Genomic DNA, 20,161 nt, shown 5'->3' with positions numbered 1-20,161 from the left:
CCCTGTGGGCAAGACTCATTTTCTATCCTGGTACAGCCCTTCTCTAATTTATAAGTGGCTAGCCAATAATAATTCTTCTATTCTTAGGCCAGCCAGAAGCAGATGTTCAGGCTTCTTTGCTGCTATTCCCTGACCCGTACAATCGGACCCTGTTTTTATGTGTTTGAATCCCTTGAATTCCTGGTTTTGTTTTTTAAAAAATATACTTTTATATTATTGTTTTATTGGTTTTTACTGTGTGTTTTAGTGATATTGCTGGTTTTTTACATTGTATGCTACTTAGAACATTTTCAACTATTAAGTGGTTTATGAATGCTTTTAAATGAAATAAAAAATGAAAATTGTTACTGTCCTGAGATCACAGGCAGGAGGGGAATAGCACAGGTTTTTCAGAGATAAAGTCCCAAGGTAAGGCTCTTGGCACCTTCAGATCTTCTGTTCCAAGCTACGTATGATGTTAATCCCGTGGTCTACCTTTTAGTGGAGGTGTATGCTTTCCAATAAAGTTGGGGTGATTAGGAATTCTAGATCAGACCCTAGCATGTGGAGGAAGAAAGGGCTTTAACCTTTGCCTTCTGCTCTCAGTCCTGAAGGAGCTCCTGTGCCTATATGCAGCTGGGGAGCTCCCATTAGAATAAATGGCAGGTGGGAGGGGAGGGATTAAAGCCCTCCCCACCCCCTATAGAGTTCCAGTCCAGACCAATGCTGGCTGTTTGTGATGAAGGAACCTGCCTCTCAAGGGCAAACTACCGGATGGATGCCAGGTTTAGTTTGGTGTTCAGGTAGTCAAGCTGGGAACAACCCCTGCCTCAAGCCCTCTGTGAACCACAGGTGAGTGGAGATGGCTGCAGGTGGTGAGGACAAGTGACTTGATCTCTTTTAGCTGTAGAGGAGCTAGAGGAAGCTCACTAGAAGTGTCATCACACCATGCAAGTTCTTCTATGGAAGGGTTTATGAGACGGGGGATTGGCATCTGAACACGTATGTGATGTGTCGTCGTCCCCCGCCCCTGGTGACAATGTAGGCTGGCTGTTGTCTGGTGGAGGGTCATATTAGAAGTACGGGTGTGTTCAATGAAAAATATAAATCTATTTGAGGATAACTACAAAAAAATCTGGACTGAAGTAAAAAGTGATATGGAAATTTGGACAAAACTGAAATTAACATTATGGGGCAGAATATCAGTAATAAAAATGAATATATCAATATGCAATGAATGAAACTTATAGAGTAAAAAATTAAAAAGAAATGGGTATAAGATGAGATAGTAAAAAATAATATTGATAACACAGCAAAAAGAAGAAAAGAAACAAAGGAAGCCACATGTAGGTGGAGGGAAGTCAAGATTTATGTCTGAATGTTTAGTTTCATAGCATTTGAACAACTGCTAGGCACAAGCCCCGGTTACCTCTGACATGAGGGAGCTCTTTTTCCATTGTGCTTTGGCTTGTTGTTGCTTTAAATTGTGATGGTATTATGATTCTTTGCCCACTCTTTGCTGCAAGATCTCAGGGTGGCTTACAGCAATCCAGGCACCTCAAGCAGGAAGCCTCTGTCAAGGGTTCTTTAGTGAGGTAAAACGTGAATTGAGGTGAAACGACATGTCTACCTTACGTTCCTAAAGTTCCCTGAGATGTTTTATAGAAGCCTCACCTTTCCTGGGCCCAGTTGTGATCCGAGGCCAGTGCCACCCCCCTTCCCAGTCAGTTTCCTCCCGCACTCTGGCAAGGCTCCAGGACCTGAAATAAAAGCAGTTGGGGGGTGGGAGTGTTTGCAGAGAGAGCCAGTAGGCTGGTAAGAGTTCGAATGAGACAAATTGGAACCGCTTCAGAGGAGGGCAAGAAAGAAGGTCACTGGCATGGAAAATAAGTCTGATGGGGGAAAGATTGAAGTGACTGGGAATGTTCAGCCTGGAGGAGGGTAGGCAGAGGAGGGAACTTGAGTATAATTTTCAACCCCCTGAATGGCTGTCCCAGAGAAGAGGACAAGCACTTGCCCTGGTAAGAACAGCTTGAGGAGTGGTGGGCTCTCTCCCTTGTTGGAGGCCTTCAAGGCTGGATAACTAACTCTTGGGGATTCCCTGAAGCATCTCCAGCAGATAGGTGCTTCTCCAGTTCTTTGAGGAGATTCCCTTCTCCGGTTCTTTGATTCTAAATAACCCATTTCCCCTGCATATATATGCCCCACTCCCACCTTGAAAGAGGCAAGCAGAGAGCTGCGAATAGGACTGTTGCATAACACCTAGATTTGTCCTCAGCACTGGGCTTGCGTTGCCTCGTGCTGGAGCAGGACCCTACTTCCCAAGTAAGCAATGCCTGATCTAGCAGGGGATCTGGAGAGGAAATAACAAGGCAGGACCAACATAGTCCTCTAGTTATGTCAGCGGAGGACTCAGGCTGCTTAGCAACATCTTGATCTTCTGCCCAAGTTCTACCATTATTCAGCATTTAACCGATTGCCGCTAAGGTAGGCTGCAATAGAATCCCTGTCCCCCAGATTGCCCCATGCAGAAGAATTGTGGTGCCTTTCAGTTTGGGCAGAGTTAATCTTTGAATAGGTGGGGTTTAAAAAGTGTTATATTTTGCCTGGCTTTTTTCCCTTTATTTGGGGTATTTTTAGATGTTTTATAGTTATAACCTACTTGATTGCTGACAGTGTGTGCTGAGGGCTCATCGTCCCAATATATTTAAGAAGAGGATGGTATAGCATGTTGTTCTCCAGAAATGGGAGGGGCATCTACTCCTGAGCATCTGACTGAGGAGCTTAAGGTGGTTTGTCACCCTCTCACAGAATGTGGCTTTGTTAGTTCAGAAATCCCAACCCCCACCCCCTGGCAATGTTCATAGATTAAGGGAGCAATTATTTGTTTGTTTGTTTTATTTATCACTTTTATTTATCATTTTTATCCTACCGTTTTCTCCATGGAGCTCAAGGTGACTTACTTGATTTCCCCCCCTCCCCATTTAATCCCCATAACAACCCTGTGAGGTTGGTTAGGCTGAGTGGCAGGTCACCCCCATTGAGCTTCATGGCTGAGTGGGAATTTGAACCCTGATCTCCCAGGTCCTAATCCAACACTCGAACCTCTACACCCCGCTTGCTGTCTCTCTTGTGCTCTCACCCCCACAAAAGCTACTGCTTTCCCCCCTAGCTTGTGACAAAATAAGATTCCCCTTGTGGCCTTGCATAAGAGGTGGGGCTTGGGCAGCTGTCCCCTCAGTTTCCACCACCTGTCCAGAGAACCCCGCTTCTCATGCAATCAGTGCAGTGATCCCTGGGGAATTCCCCCACCCATTTTGTGCTGACTTTGTTGCCCAGCCTCCCTTGGGTGCTGAAGAGGGCAGCTCCTTTGGGGTCAGAACGAGGTCTAAGCACACTCCCTCCTTGCCTCGCTTTGGCCTGAGTCTCTTGTGTTGTTGTGCCTTATTGCGAGGTGTGCGTCTTCCTGAGATGTCAACCATGTAGTCTTTGGATCCTAGCCAGAGGAGACTGCAGGTCCCGGGTAGCCGTGCAGCAGAGCTGGCAGGCATGGCAGCGGCATGCCCCTTTTCTGCTCTCCTGCTGCGTGGCTATCCTGCATGGGCTGGACGTGAGCTCCGAGCAGAATCCTGGCCGGGTCTTTCTCCTGCCGGAACACACAAAGCCAGGCTGCCACTACCGCTGCTGCTATTGTTCCCTGTGCATTCCAGCACATGCCTCTTGGCCCCTTTCCTTTCCGCCCCTGTAGTCCCAGGACAAAGGGGGCGGGCAAGGGTTGCCGAGCCCAGAACCCTGCTATAAGGGACTCCATTTTCTGTGCTTGGCTGTCAGGGAGTCCCCTGGCATGGCAGAGCCTCCTCTGGCTTCTATCGGAGAGAGGTGGAGTCTCTCTCTCTCTCCCTCCTCCTCCTCCTCCTCCTCCTCCTCCTCCTCCTCCTTCCCCTCCTTCCTTCCCCTCCCCTCCCCTCCCCTCCCCTCCATTGTCAGCAGCCACTGAAGCAGCCAGCGCACCTGCTCTGGCGGCAGCGTCGGCAGAGATGCTCTAGCCCTTTGCATGTCTTGGCGCGCCTGCCTGCCTGCCTGCCTGAGTCGTTAGGGGGGCAGGGGGAAGCAATGCCACTTGCCTGCCCCCCAGCCGGCGACCTCCCCGGGAAGCGACCATGACTCTACCGGGCCGTGTCTCATGCTCCATGCTCAACTGCTTTGTAAGTGGGTCTCTTTCCCCGCCCCCACCCCTTTTATTCTCTGTTCTGTCTGCCTACCTGCAAGGGTGCTTGTCAGTCTGGATTTTTCTCTTCATGTCTGATATTGGGGGGGGGGCAGGCGGGAGGGGTAGGAGGTGTCTGGAAATGGAGCATCTTGTGAACTGCTTGTCTGAAGGCGTCTGGCCTTTCCGTACAGCTCTCTCTCAGCCTAGTACTTGGGGAGTGGCTCTGCTATCCCACCTCCAATTCTTCACTCCCACTTTGATCTGGTGGGCTTCCCCCCTCCCCCCAGCATTTACCTCATCCTCAGCTGGAGGTTAGAGGTCACCTTTCCAACTGGGGTTGCAAAATGGTTGCATAGACACCCCCCTGCCCCCCGCTGAGCAAAGCAATAGGGGTCAAAGATGCAGGCAGGCAGAAGTTTGATTTCGTGCCTGGGATGTGCATCCACCCAGCAAGAGTAAATCTCTCTTTCTGGTGGCTGTGGGTCCTCTTGCTTTGTACTTCTCTCTAGGTCATAGCCACATGGTGGCTGTTGAGGGGGCCTGGCTTGCTGAGACACCGGTCTTCCCTTTAGAATCCCCCTCTTCGTGTTGATTGATACCATTGAGAGGCTCACACTGACTACTGCTTGGTTGCAGAGCGGAAATGAGAAGGCGGCCTGCTTCACGCCCATCTTCTGCTGTCCTCTGAAAGAGATTCCCACTCCCCACCCTTCATGAGCAGCAGCTGGCTGCAGCTCCAAATGCAGTTACTCAGCATGGCGGCACGGTAACCTCCCTCCCGGCTTCCTGAGTGCATCCTCCAGCCTGCTGTCTCTTGAAGGAGCTCTGATGGAAAGTCACTTGGACAGATTGTCCCTGAGAAGAGTAGAATGTGGAGCCAGCCCCAGGGGGGTGGGTGTGTATGGTGGCTCAGAAGCCAGCTATCCCCTTGTAGTATCATGCAGTACAAGTTGTGCAGCAGGGGTGCCAACTTGAGTAAAATATTGTAGGGGCCGAGGCAAGCCCCGCCCTGCGTAATTGATCACATGATGTGGTGCACACACACACCATTTGAATGGGAATGCCCATCAACTTTGTAGAGGCCCAGCCCCCTTAAATATTTTATTGTTGGGACCAAAGCCCCCACGGCCCCTAGGAGTTGGCTCCTATGTTGTGCAGTTTTACATGTTGTTGTCCTAACTGAATGATGCTTTGTTATCACACACACAGATGCCTGTACCTTGCAGGTGTGTGTGTATATGTGGGGAGGGCTGTTAGGTGTGCAAACATGATAACAGGTTAGTCCAGTGGGTCAAGTGCTTGCAGACATGGGGGCCTGTGCAGAATTAGGTGAATCACAATGTGCCTCTTGGCATTATTATGAAAATAGTTGCACACAGAGCAACATGGGGGAGGAGAGAGAGGAGAAGGCATTTCCTTCCCCTGAGAAGCTTGCAGCCTAAATTTACCAGGACGTGGTCCATGAAGGCACATATTGGTGTGGATCAGAGCCTGGATGAGAGACTACCTGGGGTGCCTAGGAGCGTAGGAAGCTGTATTATCAGACCATTGGCCCATCTAGCTCACTGCTGTCTATACCGCCTGACAGCAGCTCTCCAGAGTTTCAGGCAGGAGTCTCTACTAATCCTATCTTCAGATGCTGGGGATTGAATTTGGGACCTTCTGCATGCAAGGCAGATGCTCTACTATTGAGCTTCCTTCCTTCCTCTGTGCACTGCCTTGAGTTCTGTGATAGAAGAAAGGCAGGCTCTCAATATAACAGATGATTTTCAGCCTTTGGGAAAGGATAACGGGGACAAAGTGAGCAAAATCAGCTAAGTGTGCTTGGACTTTCCCCAACTTAGTGCCCTCCAGATATACAGGGCTACAGCTCCCATTGGCCTCTGCCAGCACAGTTGTAGGATGCTGGCATATTTCAAAACAACTGGAGGGCACTAGGTTAGTGAAGGCAGTGTTAGGGAGCAGAATAAGGGTTTGTACCAAAAGCTTCTTGGAAGAGGTGGTGAAGAATGGTATATCCTTGATCCATGTTGTGAGAGTGCATGTGCACATGTACCTATAGTTGGCAGTTGCCTAGCACTATTCATCCTGTGGCAGACACTGGTGTGTGCATGCAGACAAGCAGGGATGAGGGTCATTCCAGTGCTAATTCCTAAGGATATAGGGGAAGGGCAAGCGGGGGGAGGGGAGGGTGTAATTGCATGTATTGCATCTATATCCCACTCTTCCCCAAGTTGCTCCCTCCTCATTTAATCCCCATACAACCCTGTGGGGTAGGTTAGGCTGAGATGCCCAAGAGGCCCAGTGGACTTTTTTGCCGAGTGGTGATTTGAGCCCTGGTCTCTCCCAAGTCCTAGTTCAATACACTACCACTACACAGCACTGGCTGTATGGTTTACGGGAGCAGCCAATGTTTGCTGTTCCGTACATTGCACTTTGCACTTAGCACTGGCAAGCAAATGTTGAGGCCACTTTTTTCCAAAGCCATTCAGTGGTTTGTGCCAGTGGATTAATTTTTTATAAGCCTGTCTATAAAGATGTATGTCACAGATTTCATTTTGGATCCCAGAGTCTTTAATTTGTGGGGATAAGCTGAATTCCCATTGATATTACTATCCATGTTCAGATTTTGCTGTTATAGTCAGGGCAAAGCGCTACCCACCACTGAGACCAAGATTGCTTGCCAGGTCCTATATGGGTGCATAGACCACCTTCCCTCTGCTATCATGGAATGACTTATGCATGAATTTCATAACTGGGCATCCTCTCCAAATTGTGTGCTGCCCCATTGAACATGACCGCAGGTACATGGTACATGACAACCACCCTCTGTCTTCTTCTGGCTCATGTGTGCACAATGACCATGAATGGCACCAAGGATTATTTGACGCTTGGTTGTGGAAAAAAATATTCTGACTCAGAAACGATATTTCCTTATTTATTTAGCTAATTTTTATACTGCTTTGTACTTTAAAGAAGCCACTGAGGGGTTTACAGCATCTGAAAAAACCCACAAATAAGATAAAATAAAAGTTCCACATTTTAGTGCAGCAGAAAACATGGAGTCGTAGAACTGTAGAGTTGGAAGGGTCCCAAAGGCCATCTAGTTTAACCCCCTGAAATGCAGAAATCACAGTTAAAGATAGATAAGTTATCCTTAAATGCCAATATAAACCAAAACAATAAATAGATGGGGGCTGTAATAACTACTAGTGGACCTGAAATACAGCAGAGACAACCAGCCCCATCTGCCAAATACACAAGCTTTTATTTATAGGTAGCAGCAACACTCTCCTCTCTGCTCGCTCCCCACCTTAAGCTGGCACATGAAGGGGGTGGGGGTGGGAATGATACACTTCTCACCCCACACTTGGAATTCCCTGCTGTCATCAGGGAGCACCTCTTTGAGCACCAGTGAGGTGCAGTGTTTAGAGTGCTGGACTCTGACCTGGAATACCAGGATTCGAATTGCCACTTGGCCACGAAGCTCTTACTGGGCGGCTTTGGCCAGTCACTGCCTATCAGCCCAACCTACCGCACAGATTAACCCAACCTACCACACAGATGTGTTGTAGGGATTATATGAGGAGAGGGAGAACCATGTACACCTTCTCAAGCTCCTTGGAAGAAAAGGTGGGATATATATGTAAGAAATAAATAAGTTCCTACCCTGTTAAAAGCTTTGTTCAGAACATGGGAGAAACTTCAGAGACTGCCTCCTCAGCCTCCAGACTGAGGAGGTAATAGCTCCATCTTGGCCTATATTTATCATGGGCTACATACACAGCCCTTTCTTTTTTTAGACTAGCAAAAAAAGAAGAAGTCATTTTCCAGGTATCTAATTTGAAGAACAGTATCTCTCTGGGAAACAGTGAATGCTCAGCCCCTGATTGAAGTTGCCTCTGAAGAAACTGTTAACTAGCTTCCCTAAAATATTTTTCTCCTTGTCCTATTAAACGTCTCCCCCCGCCCAATCACCACCACCTTCTCGGGGGAAGATAAAATGTGTGCTTGATAATAGGTGAAACAGCTCATATTGTGAAGTTTGAAAGCAAGCAAAACCTAGTTTGGTATATTTAGAAGAGCCTGGTGAACTTGAATGTCTCAGTGCTGAATTTCCAATGAGGGATGATGTCATTTTTCAAGGGAAGAAATTGTTTTAATGCATCCTAGAAATTCTGGTCTTTGTCAGTGTCTGAAGGCAGACCACAGTCATTTAGTAGATCAAGAATAGGTAAGGCTGTATGTCTAATTGGATCAGATGTTGGGGCATCCAGAATCAATATCTCCTGAGCTTAAAATGGATTTTTGTCATGGGGCCAAAACATTTTTGGGTGGGTGGGAGAAATGCTTCAACTTCACAAGGCTTTCACATCATTAAAAAGCTTCTCCCATTTTAATTAAAACTAGTTTCACTGCAGTCTTCTTGAGTATTACTGTAGGTGGGTGGACTCTAGATTTGACCAATAGTATTGAAATACGTGAACATATGACAACTGCCTTTATGTGCCAGACCATCCTGGTATACATCAGGATGAAAATGCTCCCATGAACACAGAAAGCTGCTATATGCAGAGTCAGGTTAGTGGTCCACAATTTTAGCTTTTCCCAACCTGAAGTTTTGGACTACAAATCCCATCTGCTCCAACCAACCTTCATCATGCTAGCTGGGGCTACTGGGAATTATAGTCTCAACAGCTTCTGGAGAGCACCAGGTTGGGGGAACCTTATCTAGGCCAGTTATGCCTTCTCTGACTATCAGTGGCTCCCCAAAGTCCCTAGCAGAGGTTCATCCTGGCCCTGCTACCTTATATCTGTAAAATGGCCATAGAACCTGAGACCTTCCAAATGCAAAGTGAATGCTCTGCCTCTGAGCTCTGGTTCCTTCCCAACATTTTAATAGGTTCAGTGCTAGGTCTGAAAACTCGGTACAGTGTCCATGACCCTCCCAGTCCAAGCTTTGAAACTGTGATGTGTACATGCGCCAGCCAGGCCCAGGTCATGAGATAATATAAGAAAAACCTGGCTGCTGGGATCAGGCCAAAGGGGGTCAATCTAGTCCAGCATCCTGTTCTCACAGTGGCCAACAAGATGCCCCATTGTGAAGCCCACCAGCAGGACACGTGGGCAGCAGTGCTATCTCCACTCATGTTCCTCAGCAACTAGCATTCAGAGTTCTACCAACTCAGACATTGACGGCAGAACAAAGCCATCATGGTGAGTAGCCTTGACAGCCTTACCCACCATGGATTTGTGTTATCTCCCTTTTAAAGCCATCAAAGCTGGTGGCTATGACTACATCACGTGGGAGCAAATTTCATAGCTTAGCTATGTGCAACTATGTAAGATGCCTTGGTTTATTGGTTTTGGGGGAAGAAGTTGGATCACCCTCCTGCTTTCTTCAGATTCTTCTTATGCTTCCAGTTGAGATGAGGGAACAAAACACAATCGGGAAAAGATCAGATGGAAAGGGTGGGGGGAAATACCCTCCATTTCTATCTGACGGCCTTTCAGAGTGAAAATTAACTTTTACGACTGATAATGGCTGGGAATTGTAGCTCTGTGACAACTTTAAGCACCCTTAACAAACTACAGTTCCCAGGCTTCTTTGGCAGGAAGCCATGAGTGTTAAAGGGGTATAAGGGTGCTTTAAGCGTATGGTGTGAAGGGGGAGTCATACTGGCACTGACAAGGTTATTTCTAGCTTTAAAAAAAGCAAGCTAACCTCAGGACTGGAAAGCCCACTCCTCCCCATTTCTTCATTTCTTACAAGAATTTATGCTGGTTCCTAGGAATTTGAAATATTTTCCTCTTCTGGTAGTTCCTGACACTTAAAGACATGGGCATCCTTTGTGTAAAAATGGGTTTGAAATAGAAGAGGGGTTCCTTCTTTCAAGAGCTCAAAATGCTTAATTCCCCATTTCTTTTGTGCAGATCATTTATGGGTAGATACCTTGAAGGGGGTGGGCTTAATCACACAGCAGGCTTTATTTCATTCATTTATTTGACAGGATTTATATATTACTTAATGGATTATTATGACCTCTAAGCTGTTTAATGGTCATTGCTTTGCACTGAGAGTCTGAGGCTATTGCATTTCTGTTGATCACAGTGGCTTTGTGGAGCCTCCGTCTTCAGAGGCATTTGGCTGCAGGATTCCAGTTGCAGGTGACCCTTGCCTTTGTACCCTGTTTATGGCCTCCCCCAAAGTGTCTTGCTGACCACTGGATGGGGGACGGGAGAAAGATTACTGGACTTATTTGACCTGGCTTTTTTTTCTTAAACTCGTGATTATTTTCAGACAATTCCCAGCATCTGCACATAACTTCGTCCCAGAGTCCCTGGGCCACTTTCAAACTGATTTAGTGAAGATGGGGCTAGAGAATTTTTAGAGACTGCGTGCAGAATATGATTCTAAGAATGCTGGGATACTGAGATGAGCCTGGGAGTTGAACAGAAGCTATCCAGACTTCAGAGGGAAATCAGGAGAGGTCTTATTTTTAAGGGGTGTGCTTAGTTTGGGAGGTGGGATCTAGATCCGGTCCATATCTTGGGGAACACACGCTGGCTTGTGATGGAACGCAAGGACAGTGCTTCTAGACAAAGGAATTAGGAATGTTTCCTCCTCTACATTTTTGGAATTTTTGTGCTGACCAGCCTATTCCTGGGCAAGGGGGCAAGGGGTCTTACTCTGATTTGTAGTGGTTGCTAACTGGATTGTGAGTGGTTATACTGTCAGCTGTTTGCCCCCAAACTGATTATGTTTTATTCTATACCATATTTTAGGATACATTTCAGAGAATATTAATGGATGTTTTAAAAATCTGGTGCTGCATATATCTACTGAGTAAATAAGTAAATAAATTTGAGCTGGGCAGAATTGGGGGCAGCAGAAAGGGTTATTCCCATGTATTCTGAGTCCTGGACTATAGCAGATGGTTCAGTATCAGTGTGTCAGTATTATAAGCCTCCCCACAGTATGGACCCTGCCTGTCCTCTTCTTTGGCTCATCCCTGCACAGGAAATCGGTGTCGTTTTGTGTTCTTGCAAAGTTAGATGCTGTATGTAGGCAAAAGAAAGATTGTTTTCGGCTTGTTGGGGTTTTTTGCAGGGGAGAGGCAAAGCGTGACAGTGTAGGAGGAGATGTGCAAGCAGTGTATCTGTGTTGTGTTTGGGATGTGCATCCCGTGGCGTTTGGACAAATGTGCTGTGCCCCTCTGAGTGTTTGCTCTTGTGTTTGGCATCCAGGGTGAAGAAGGCCCGCCCAGTCTGGAATACATCCAGGCCAAGGACTTGTTCCCTCACAAAGAGCTGATCAAGGAAGAAGAGTCTTTACAGGTAAGCTACCTGGGGGGCTCTGGCAGGCTGGATGGTGCTTGGTGCGATTCCTTATGGCCGGACAGGAGGGGTGAGGACTGCGGGTGTGTAATAAATCTCCCTCCAGACTCCTGGAAGCGAATGTTTCCTGCAGCCGGAGTGCAAAGCTGTGTCACAGCTGCTGCTGCAAGGACACACTGTTATCACTCTGGAGTCATTCAGACCTCTGTGAGTCCTGGTCCTTTCCCCTGCTCCTCAGAGCTAGTTCTCTGTCCTTTTTAGAGCTGCACCATATTTCTTCTGCTTTGCAAGGGAGGGACGGGGACAGTCAGAGTAGCACACACAATCTGCTGGAATGTGCAATCTCCTGGAGACTTGTGACCACCAAAAGAAAAGAAATAGTGGGAAAGAAAATTCAAAATGTCCTTAATGACCCTGAGTTTTTGTTTTTTAGTGTGCCAGTCTAAGCCACTCCTGGCAATGAACTGGGACAGTGAACAGCCAGAAGCAGAATCTCTTTAAATGTTGCAAATCTGTCTATCAGCCGCTGATAGCCAAGAACACAACTACCTCCCGTACCTAAGCTGTCAGGCTGGGCTGGACTTTATTATTACATTATAGCTATTGTTACAGTAAAAGTCACGTTGGGCTCCCAGAATGAGAAATATGTAGCAACAGAGGTTACAAAGAGTCGGACTCGACTAAACAACAACAAAAGCTTTTACCTTATCAAGGGCTCAATCTTTGGGTTACAGAGATCTTTGTGAATGTTCAAGGCTGAAGAAAACAGCTACTGGGCTAGACTAGCATTGACCCCAGACATGTTTTGTCACGTCTTAAAATAGTTGTACAGTTTTCTGTGCATGCCGTTCAAAGGACCAACCAAGCCTTGGTTTCCTTTTGTCTGTAAAGGCGTTTGAGAAATTTCTATGTTGACCTGGGATAGTTCAGTTGGTAGATCATGAGACTCTCGCGATCTCAGGGTTGTGGGTTCGAGTACCACATTGGGCAAAATTTTCCTGCATTGCAGGGTGTTGGACTTAATGTTCCTCATGGTCCCTTCCAACTCTACAATTTTATGGTTCTGGGAGACTGTTAATTCACTGTCCAAGTTCCCTATGCATTTATAGACTGTAAGGCGTTGTGCATATTAGAAAGGGGAACCTCCACAGTAGAAGAGGCCTTCTGAGCGGAAGCTAATAAATAGAGAATGTAGTTGCACCTGGATTTCAACATGGGCCATGTAATTGGAATGTCATATGAACAAGATCTTGTCTGGTGAACTCGGTGCAGATTTAAGAAAAATCCCAAAAATACCACTTCTGAACACATTTATTATATATTGGATTAAAAGGGATTGGCGGGGGATGATAGCTAAATATCCTGTGAAGTGACCTTAGGGAAACAGAGCCCGCACAGAGAGGAATTTTCTGTGGCTCCCCTCTGATGCCGCCTCCTTTCCACCCAAATAATCTGAGGAGGACTGTAATAATTTATTGTTTGGGCCAGCTATTGGCATGGGAGGATTACACTTCCAAATATGAGGCTGAATTTTTAGCATATATTTTTCTTTGCCTTGATTTTTAAATTGTGTGCATTGACACACGCACACTCTAGATCTTAGAATATTGAACTGAAACAACCAAGTAAAACAGAGGGATGCTGCATATGGAATTGGGGCTCCCTGTCTTTTGTGTGCTCATACATATATTTTATCATGGTTATGCATGGGGGCAGTGGGAACAAATTTCAGGAGGAGGCTTTTGAGAGAATGCCCTGTGATTTGCTTCCTGTGATGTGCCGGTGTGCCTTTGAGCCTTGTTCAATTTTGCTGTGTCAGTGTTGCCACAGAGAGTTGTAATGGGGGGCGGGGGGGAGGGAGAGGCAGCCTGGGCATCCTGCTGCACGATTTCATATTCTCCTTCCCCCAGGGAATAAAATCACATTTCATAAAATCTCAGCGGTGTTTCAAAGATGCAGCCAGCCAGCTCTGAACGCTTTCTTGTTCCTTGTTGAAGCCCAGAACTTAAAAGGCCAGAGTGAGGCAGCGAGGCGTCCCTTTTTTATGCTGCCAGCTAAATTGCACTCCAAACCCTCCCCCTCTGATTTCCACAGTCCTGTGAGAATTTCACATCCCCTGCACAATTTCACACCAGCCTTCAGGTGTTAAGCTTCCCAGTTAACCAGCAGAAAGGGAAAAAAGAGGAAAGGAGGAGATCTATATTTAAGCATGGGAAGATACCCCTTGATGTTTTCAGGAGGAAACAAACACAATTTAGCAGTTCGGTTCAAATGCAGTACAGACCAACAGTTCAGAGGATCATCTCTTCCCACACCTTTGATGGGGGGCAGGGGAAAGGGGGGTGGGGAAAAGCTCTTAAAATGTGGTTGTATGGTATTTGTGCAGTATGTATCTTAACATATTAGGGAGATACAGTAATTGGGAGGTAACTTTAGTTGGCTGGTCATATTAGGAACAAAGAAGCTGCCTTATATACAGAATCATCTAGTGTAGCAAGTGTAGACTTGTGGGGGTCTCTCTCAGCCTTCCTGAAGAAGCAAGGGTGCCATCTCACCCTCAGGATTGTGGCTGCCTGCTGCCATAATGCAAACATGCAACATCACATGCACACGCCTGCATGTAGTGTGTGTGACATCACACACACAACATGCATCATTGCGTCACATTTTTGGAGGGGGGCTCCTCCAAAAATGCAACATGATGTTCCATGCTATGTGTGTGATGTCACATGCACCTCATGCAGGTGTGTGCATGTGATGTCATGCGGCCGGTGGCGGTGGCTTCTCCTCCTCCTCCTCTCTGCAGCCAGTGAGGTTTCTAACGCCTCATGTTCCTAACTCCTTATTTTAAAAGAAGAAGAAATGCGAGGGTGTATTTTGAGGAGATTGAAGCCATTGCTTCCATGCATCTCTTGGGACCTGTTCCCACTGCAGACACCCAGAAGAGTGCTGGACTGATGGCGGGAGCTGTAGAGCCAGGAACAGGCTTAGTGACCTTGCTCTTTTTGTATCCCAGTGCAGTGTCCTTAACCCTTCTTGTCCCCAGATGATTTTGGCCTATAGCTTCCATCATTCCTGACCGTTGACTACGCTAGCTGGGGTGGGGTGAGGTGATGGGAGTTGTAGTCCAACATCTTCAGGGGATTCCAGATTGTAGAGCGCTGCTCTAGTACCTTGAGAACTTTCCAGCTTGTTCCCAAGTAGAAGTCCTCATGGACTGAGATGTCATTATTTCTCTCTCTCTCTCTCTCTCTCTCTCTCTCTCTCTCTCTCTCAGTCGCCCATTCAAGTCATGCTGTGGGTGGTGGCCTCCTTGGAACTTCAGCCATAAGGTTTTAACACTCCTTCTTTTTCCTTCCAGGTTCCATTTTCAGTGCTACAGGGAGAGGGTGTGGAATATTTGGGCCATGCGAGTGACGCCATCATTGCCATTTCCAACTACCGGCTCCATATCAAGTTTAAAGACTCTGTAATCAACGTACGTCTGGGGCTACACGTCTGTCTGTCTGTCTGTTTGGGCAGAGTCTGCAATGTCTTTGATTAGGTCGCTCCCCCCTTACCATTGGAAGAGTCCTTTACTCTCCCCTTTCCAACCCTGCTGCCAAAATGGTCCTATTTGGGTGCTCCTTGCTCCCCTGTCCCCCTGCATTCCTGATCAACCCACTCAGTCTGGGCTGTTTGTTCTTCAAGCAGCCCCAGGTGACTCAAGCAAAGGGAGGGAATAACCATACCCTCTGGAGGAAGATACATGCACAAACACCCTTAGAAAGATCACTACCAATCTGACATTTGTGGGTGAGGTGCGTGGAATTCCTTCTTGAAGGATTCACTGAAAATTGTAACACAATAAAATGCAAATATATGAAGTAAAAGAAACAATGGAAATATGATTAAAAGTCAATACGAATGGACCACCTGATTAAAAGTCAATACCTTTGGACCACCTGGGTGAAACTTGTGGGCAATTGGTGGTATACAGATAACCTTTGTGTTAGAATAATACAGATGTTGTTGTTGTTGTTGTTAATGCTGTGAGGCCTCTTTAATGTGACATCCCTTTGGACCTCAGCATATCTTAATCTGGGGTATTAGAAATGTGGGAAGTTTTGTTAGGTCTCTGCCCGCAGAGACTGGCAGTTAGTTAATTTACTTATTAATTACATTTATTTCCCACCTATCCTCCAAGGAGCTCAAGGTGGTGTACATAGTGCTCTCTTCCCCCTTTATCCTCACAGCAACCCTGTGAGGTAGTTTAGACTGTGACGGGCCCAATGTCACCCAGTGAACTTCATGGCTGAGCAGGGATTTGAACCCTGGTCTCCAAGGTTCTTGTCTGACACTCCATAACCACTACACCACACAACCTCACACTGATTCACTCATTCCTTGTCTTATGTTCTAGGTGCCTTTGAGAATGATGGAAAGTGTGGAGAGTCGGGACATGTTCCAGCTTCACATTGTCTGCAAGGACTCCAAAGTAGTCAGGTGGGTGCTACCTGATGACAACCTAGGGTTACAGCAGGGGGGTGACTAAACTAAATGAGGGGGTGGGGAAAACTCCTTCTGGGTGAAGGGTCACATTCCCCTTGGAAACCTGTTGCGGTTATATATTCCAGTTTTGGGTCAGACCAGACCCACACATCTTTCTGTTGTGTCGTGACCTGCCTTGAGATCATCTATGAGAAAGGGCAGAATATTAATGTTATTAGATAAACAAAAATTAATGCACACCATCACACAAACCTATTTCCCATGGAAACAGATGCATGTATTTAATTCTTAGCAATGCCACTCATGTTTCACATTTTTCTTCATCAGTCCCCCCCCCCCTTTTTTTTTAGCACAGAGATTATAGAAAATGCTCTTCAACATCCTTTATCTATCCTGGCTTTGAAAAAGGCAAACTCAGTAAATCCCCTTGGAAGAATGCATATAACTTCAGTCCACACAGTTGAACTACAAACTCTGCCTTACGGTTTTTGTAAACTTCAGAATGCAGCTGCTTCTCAGAAATTGCACACATGCCGTTGCAAAATGCATGGACTCCTTTTTGCATATTTGCAAGGGTTGTGAGTCTGCCAAGTCTTTCCAACATAGAAAGCCACCTTGCACTAAGCGCAGACCTTTGGTCCATCTAGCTCAGTATTGTCTACATCTGAACTGACTGGCAGAGGTCCTCCAGGGTTTCAGACAGAGAATGTTCTCAGTCCCACCTGATGCTGCCATAATTGAACCTAGGACCATCTACATCCAAAGCAGATGCTCTACCACTGAGCTACGAGCCTTTCCATGCTTTGAACTTGTAATGGGCAGAGCTGCCATTGCACGCTGCATGGCATCAAAACCCTCTTCCTTCCTCAAAGGCACAGTTGAAATCTGGCTGTGAGCTGAATGCAGGGGATTCCCCACCACTCCTCTAACATATGGTATTGGTAGTGTGGTCTGTAAACCAGGTCCCCTCACCAGAACATAAGAATTGCCTAGGTGAATTTGGCCAAGGTTAAACTTGTCCAACGTTCTCTTTCCAACGGGGAGCAGCCCAGAAGCAGTTCGTGAAGGCAGCAGTGCCCCCCCCCCCCCATTTATTTCCTCCATCACCACCTGGTATTCAGAGGTAGACTTCCCCTGCAAATGGAAGTTCAGTTTTCTGCCCTGGCTAACAGCACCTTGCAAGACCTCTCCTCTACAAATTAGTCCTTAGGGCCGCCAACCCTGATGACTTTAAAAGAGGGTGAGACAAATTTATGGAGGAGAGGGCTAATGATGGCTGCTAGCCATGATGGCTATGCTCTGCCTCCACAGTCAGAGGCAGTAATGCTTTTGAATACCAGTTGCTGGAAACCACAGGAAGGGAAAGGGCTCTTGTGCTTGGAATCTGTTTGAGGGTATCCTATAGCCCTCTGGTCGGCCACTATGAGAACATGCTGAACTACATGGGCCTTTGGCCTGATTCAGCAGACTCTTCCTATGTTCTTAAGTGGTTTTTTAAAAGTTGTATTTATATGTATGTTTTAAAAAGCAACAACACTAGGAACAAAAGTGGTTAACAGAATGGGGGAGGTAAAGGAAAAAGAGAGTTCAAACCTTGCTGTTCTTAGGTCCAGTCACAGGTCCAGTAGATGTATCATCCCATTATACAGAGTTTTTGTTGTTAAATGTTTTTATTGAGTATCTAAGCTAGTGGCCACAGGCAGTAGACATCAAAGGTTCAGTTTGTCTGTCTTGCTTTTCTGAGTGTTACAAAGTGCGCCTGTACTCACCTATGTCTTGCAGGTGCCATTTTTCTACTTTCAAGCAATGCCAGGAGTGGCTGAAAAGGCTGAGCCGAGCCATCGCTCGCCCTACCAGGCCGGAAGACCTGTTTGCGTTTGCTTACCACGCCTGGTGCTTGGGGGTTTGTGCTGATGAGGAGGACCAGCATGCCCACCTCTGCCGCCCTGGTAGGTCAAAAGGGACACCTTCTAAGGCAAATCTAAGAGGGGCCTCTAGCCGCTGTTTTTCGTGCCTCGCCATGCTGGGCCCTTTTAACTCCTTGTCACCAATTTAAGACAGAGCTGTGCTCTGACAGCCTTTGCTAACCTGGTTTCCCTCCAGAGATTTTGGACGACAGCTCCCATCAGCCTCAGCCAGCACGACTGTGCTCCTATCTTTTGCAGCATCATGTGGCAGTTTTGACAGGGAATGGTGGGAGCTGGAGTCCCAAACTTCTGGATGGCCCTTGGTGCTTGAGCTGACTTTTTAAAAACTGCTTATCCCTTTACAGGAGACCACGTGAAATACCGCTTTGAGATGGAGCTGACTCGGATGGGCTTTGACTTGCAAAATGTGTGGAGGGTTTCTGACATCAATAACAACTACAAGTGAGTCATTGATTAAGGCTTCACCATCTTCAAAGGCAAAATGAATCTGCAATCCCTCACCTGCCTTGTTACTGAAGTCCAAACTAGGCATTACATTAGCTAGGCATCTATCCCTTTAGAGGGACGTGGGTGGCAGTGTGGGTTAAACCACAGAGCCTAGGACTTGCCAATCAGAAGGTCGGCAGTTCAAATCCCCGTGACGCGGTGAGCTCCCATTGCTTGGTCCCTGCTCCTGCCAAGCTAGCAGTTTGAAAGCACATCAAAGTACAAGTAGATAAATAGGTACCGCTACGGCGGGAAGGTACAGCATTTCCGTGCGCTGCTCTGGTTCACCAGAAGCGGCTTAGTCATGCTGGCCACATGACACGGAAGCTGTACGCCGGCTCCCTCGGCCAATAAAGCGAGATGAGCACCGCAACCCCAGAGTCGGTCACGACTGGACCTAATGGTCAGGGGTCCCTTTACCTTTTTTATCCCTTTAGAACAGTGGTTCCCAAAGGGTGAGATTACCTAGGGGGTGCTGGAGGTGGATATGACTATCAGACTTCAAAAAGCTGGCATCACTGGATCAAGTTTATCAGCTTTGTTGAATTAATTCTTTAATTGGATTTTGAATAAATGTGCAATAGATTGTAACTGCTTTGAATTTTATTGTGTTATTATCTTCCATAGTGGGTCCTCCAAACGGCTATTCTGAATAATGCTTCATTTAGGGTGGGACACTGGGAATGAGTTTATGGAACCCAAGGGGGCAGTGGTCCAAATAAGTTTGGGAACCCCTGCTTTAGAATATAGGAACGTGAAACAAATAATATAGGAACAGAGACAATGTCTCTTGCTTGTCTGGATTGAGAGAGGACGTGTGTGTGTGTGTAGGTAGGTAGGTAGAAACCCACAAAAATTCCAGTTTTGTGTGATTGGAATGCATCCTGTTGTATAAAGGTGAGAGTCACATCTTTGACCCATCCACTTTTGCCTCTAGCTCCGCCCATCACTGGCATGCAGCCTTTGGACGTTTCCCCAGGTCCGAAGTGCTGCCCTTGGGCTGAAAAAGGCCCCCTGCTTCCACCCCACTTGTGATCACCTAAGATTGCCTATCCCTTTTCTTCCCCTTCTATTTCTATTTCCAGTTGAAAAGCCTGTTGTTGTTGTTGTTGTTGTTGTTGTTGTTGTTGTTGTACATTTTAGAAGTTCTTCTTAGTGGTTCTCCAAACATGCACGACCTTGCAGGTTTTTTTAAAAATTAAGTCTGGAATTTGCTCTCATTTCTTTCACTCCTTTCCCATGGTCACCTCCTTGTGTCTTTTATTTCTTAGATTGTGCACCAGCTACCCGCAGAAACTCCTGGTTCCTGTTTGGATCACTGACAAGGAGCTGGAGAACGTGGCTTCCTTTCGATCGTGGAAGCGAATTCCAGCAGTTGTGTATAGGTATGAAAAAAGAATGCTTACACTACAGAAGGTTGCAAATCCAGTGGCAGCTGAGGGGAATCACTGAGATTCTATGGGTTGAAGGCTGCAAACCATGGTCCTGCTTACATCTTACCAGCCAATATCTGTTTTTAGATATAGGCTGTCCTCCCTCTGGCCAAGTAGACTAGACGATCTGTAGGCTCATGGCCTGATCTACAATTCTGTGTTAACCCTTACCATCCTTGTTGCTGTCTGGTTTGGTTCTAGAGTCGCTATGGGAATTTATTTGTTATTTAGTTGGTGTTGTACGTACAGAGCCTTTGCAGAAAGAGAGTTCAGGGCTGTGTACCCTCATCTGCAGC

The 20,161-nt window shown here is 46.7% G+C and overlaps 1 protein-coding gene across 2 annotated transcripts in view; it reads left to right on the top strand.

Annotated features, from left to right (window-relative positions):
* The window catches only part of MTMR4 (myotubularin related protein 4), a 47,833-nt gene that overhangs the window by 12,548 nt on the left and 15,124 nt on the right, over positions 1-20,161 (top strand). The window contains exons 1-7 of one of the 2 annotated variants that reach the window (XM_081843815.1): positions 3,982-4,184; positions 11,438-11,527; positions 14,889-15,005; positions 15,930-16,012; positions 17,801-17,967; positions 18,291-18,387; positions 19,704-19,817. In XM_081843815.1, the coding sequence (XP_081699941.1) occupies positions 4,140-4,184; positions 11,438-11,527; positions 14,889-15,005; positions 15,930-16,012; positions 17,801-17,967; positions 18,291-18,387; positions 19,704-19,817 (713 nt within the window). In that variant the 5' untranslated portion in view covers positions 3,982-4,139. Of the gene's footprint in view, positions 1-3,981; positions 4,185-11,437; positions 11,528-14,888; positions 15,006-15,929; positions 16,013-17,800; positions 17,968-18,290; positions 18,388-19,703; positions 19,818-20,161 lie in introns of those variants that run through there. The other variant, XM_081843816.1, reaches the window with a different exon arrangement.

This window comes from Podarcis erhardii (assembly GCF_964252035.2).
Source record: "Podarcis erhardii genome assembly, chromosome: 16".
NCBI classification, from domain to species: Eukaryota; Metazoa; Chordata; class Lepidosauria; order Squamata; family Lacertidae; genus Podarcis; species Podarcis erhardii.
Note: the sequence above shows the minus strand (reverse complement) of the source record. Positions and strands in the feature narration are given on the sequence as shown.